The 1,668-nt window shown below is 68.5% G+C and overlaps 1 protein-coding gene across 1 annotated transcript; it reads left to right on the forward strand.

Moving 5' to 3' along the window:
• Positions 1–1,112: 1,112 nt before the first annotated feature.
• EMIHUDRAFT_256426 (hypothetical protein) lies at positions 1,113–1,493 on the forward strand (the record flags this gene model as incomplete). Its single annotated transcript, XM_005767841.1, has 2 exons — positions 1,113–1,163; positions 1,239–1,493. Coding segments are annotated over 2 exons (306 nt in total), but the record flags the coding sequence as incomplete, so codon positions are not given.
• Between the last annotated feature and the right edge of the window lie 175 nt (positions 1,494–1,668).

Below are 1,668 nucleotides of genomic sequence, written 5' to 3' on the forward strand. Positions count from 1 at the left end.
CCTCTCGACGGGTTTGTTGAAGCAGAACTTGGTTCGGCGCACGAGCGAGCACGCACACACGAAATGAATGAATGTTTGCCGCGTGGGTACAGACGCAATTTAGTGGGTTCAGGGACGGTTAAGCGGGAGGATTGAATTCGTATCTCAGTGCAACCTTTTAGTGTACTAGTATCTAGACCGTATAGTGACCGGCGCGCAGCGCCGAAGAAAATTTTGGCAGAAATCGCTTATAGAAATCGGCTGCTGGCTCGCCCGATTTCCCTCGCCGAAACAGAAATCGGCTGCTGGATGCCGACGCCCCGATTTCTATCGCCACGCCTCGCACTGTAGAGCAGCCCCGCGGAGCCTCCCGGATGCATCGGCACACCGTCGTCCAGAACGCCGGCGCACGCGCTGCCCAGTGACTGGGCGGGTCTGCCCCGACTAGGGGCGGGCCCAGCCGCGCGGAGAAGGCCAGCGAGCTCGAAACACGTCGCCGCGGCCGGCCGTTTCGCAAGCCTGAGCGGGTCGCCAGACACCCGCGAGAGCCAGCAGCTAGAGCGCCGTCGTAGCCGCAGATCGAGTCGAGGAGCTTGATGTCCACGGTAGCAGTTGTGGGGAGCGGTGGCACGGTGCGTGTAGACGCGTCGATTGAGGGCTCCCTTTCGAAACGCGACGGGTACGGCTTGACAACTGCCAGCACAGTTTTACGCCGGCCAGCGTGAGAGCACAACAGGGAGCCGGCGACCCGTACGCTTTACGCGTGGCGGCCGGTGGCTGTCTGGAGCTCGTGCGAGCTGGGCCGACGCGTGGCCGAGCCGAGAGGACCAGCGAGCGACCACGTTGGCGATGAAGCTTGGCGGCCGGCGCCTCGTCGCCAGACGTCACAGCGGCGTGGACGTAGGAGTGTGCGGTGACGGTTACCGGCAAATCCGGCCCAGTGTGGCCGGCAGCTGCCTAGCGCTGGCCTGTGGCCGGCGCCGCGGTGGCGGAGAAGGCGTCTCGCCGCCGTGGCGGCGGTCGGCAGGTGCGAGCGTGATGCCATCTTGCGGGACGACACCCGTCTCGCAAAACCCGGACTGCCACCTTAAATTCTTCCGTCTGTTGCAGCCAGGCGCGCGAGCTCATTCACAATGCGCAGCGGCCGCCGCAAGGCCGCCAAGGACGTCAAGCAGGAGGAGGAGGTCAGCAAGGAGGTTGCCGAGGCGCCCGCGCCCGCGCCCGCTTCTGCGCCCGCGGCGGCGCCGCTTCCTCCGAAGGAGGAGCCGCCGCCGACGGCGGGAGGCGGTGGGCGCGAGCGGGATCGCGGCCGGAAGCGGGCGCGCGAGGCGGAGGAGTCCTCCCCTCCGGTCATCTGCCCGATCGCGCTGGTGGCGGGGCACCCGAGCGCGGGCGCGGGCTTCAACGACGGCCACCCCACCGCCGCGCAGTTCCGCGGGCCGATGGGCATCGCTCTCGCGCCTTCGGGCCACCTGCTCGTGTGCGACTCGGACAACCGTCGGCTGCGGCGGCTGGTGCCGCTCGTCACGCAGACGGGACCGCCGGCGCCGCCGGCCGCGCCCGGCAACGAGAGTCGCGCCGGGCTGCGCGGCGGCGGCGATGACGGCGTCGCAGTCGTGCCCGGTGCCTTTGCGAAGGTCGGGACGCTCGCAGGGTCGAGCCGGCCAGGGACGCACGAGATCACCCGAG

This window comes from Emiliania huxleyi (genome assembly GCF_000372725.1).
Source record: "Emiliania huxleyi CCMP1516 unplaced genomic scaffold EMIHUscaffold_4782, whole genome shotgun sequence".
Taxonomy (NCBI): Eukaryota; Haptophyta; order Isochrysidales; family Noelaerhabdaceae; genus Emiliania; species Emiliania huxleyi.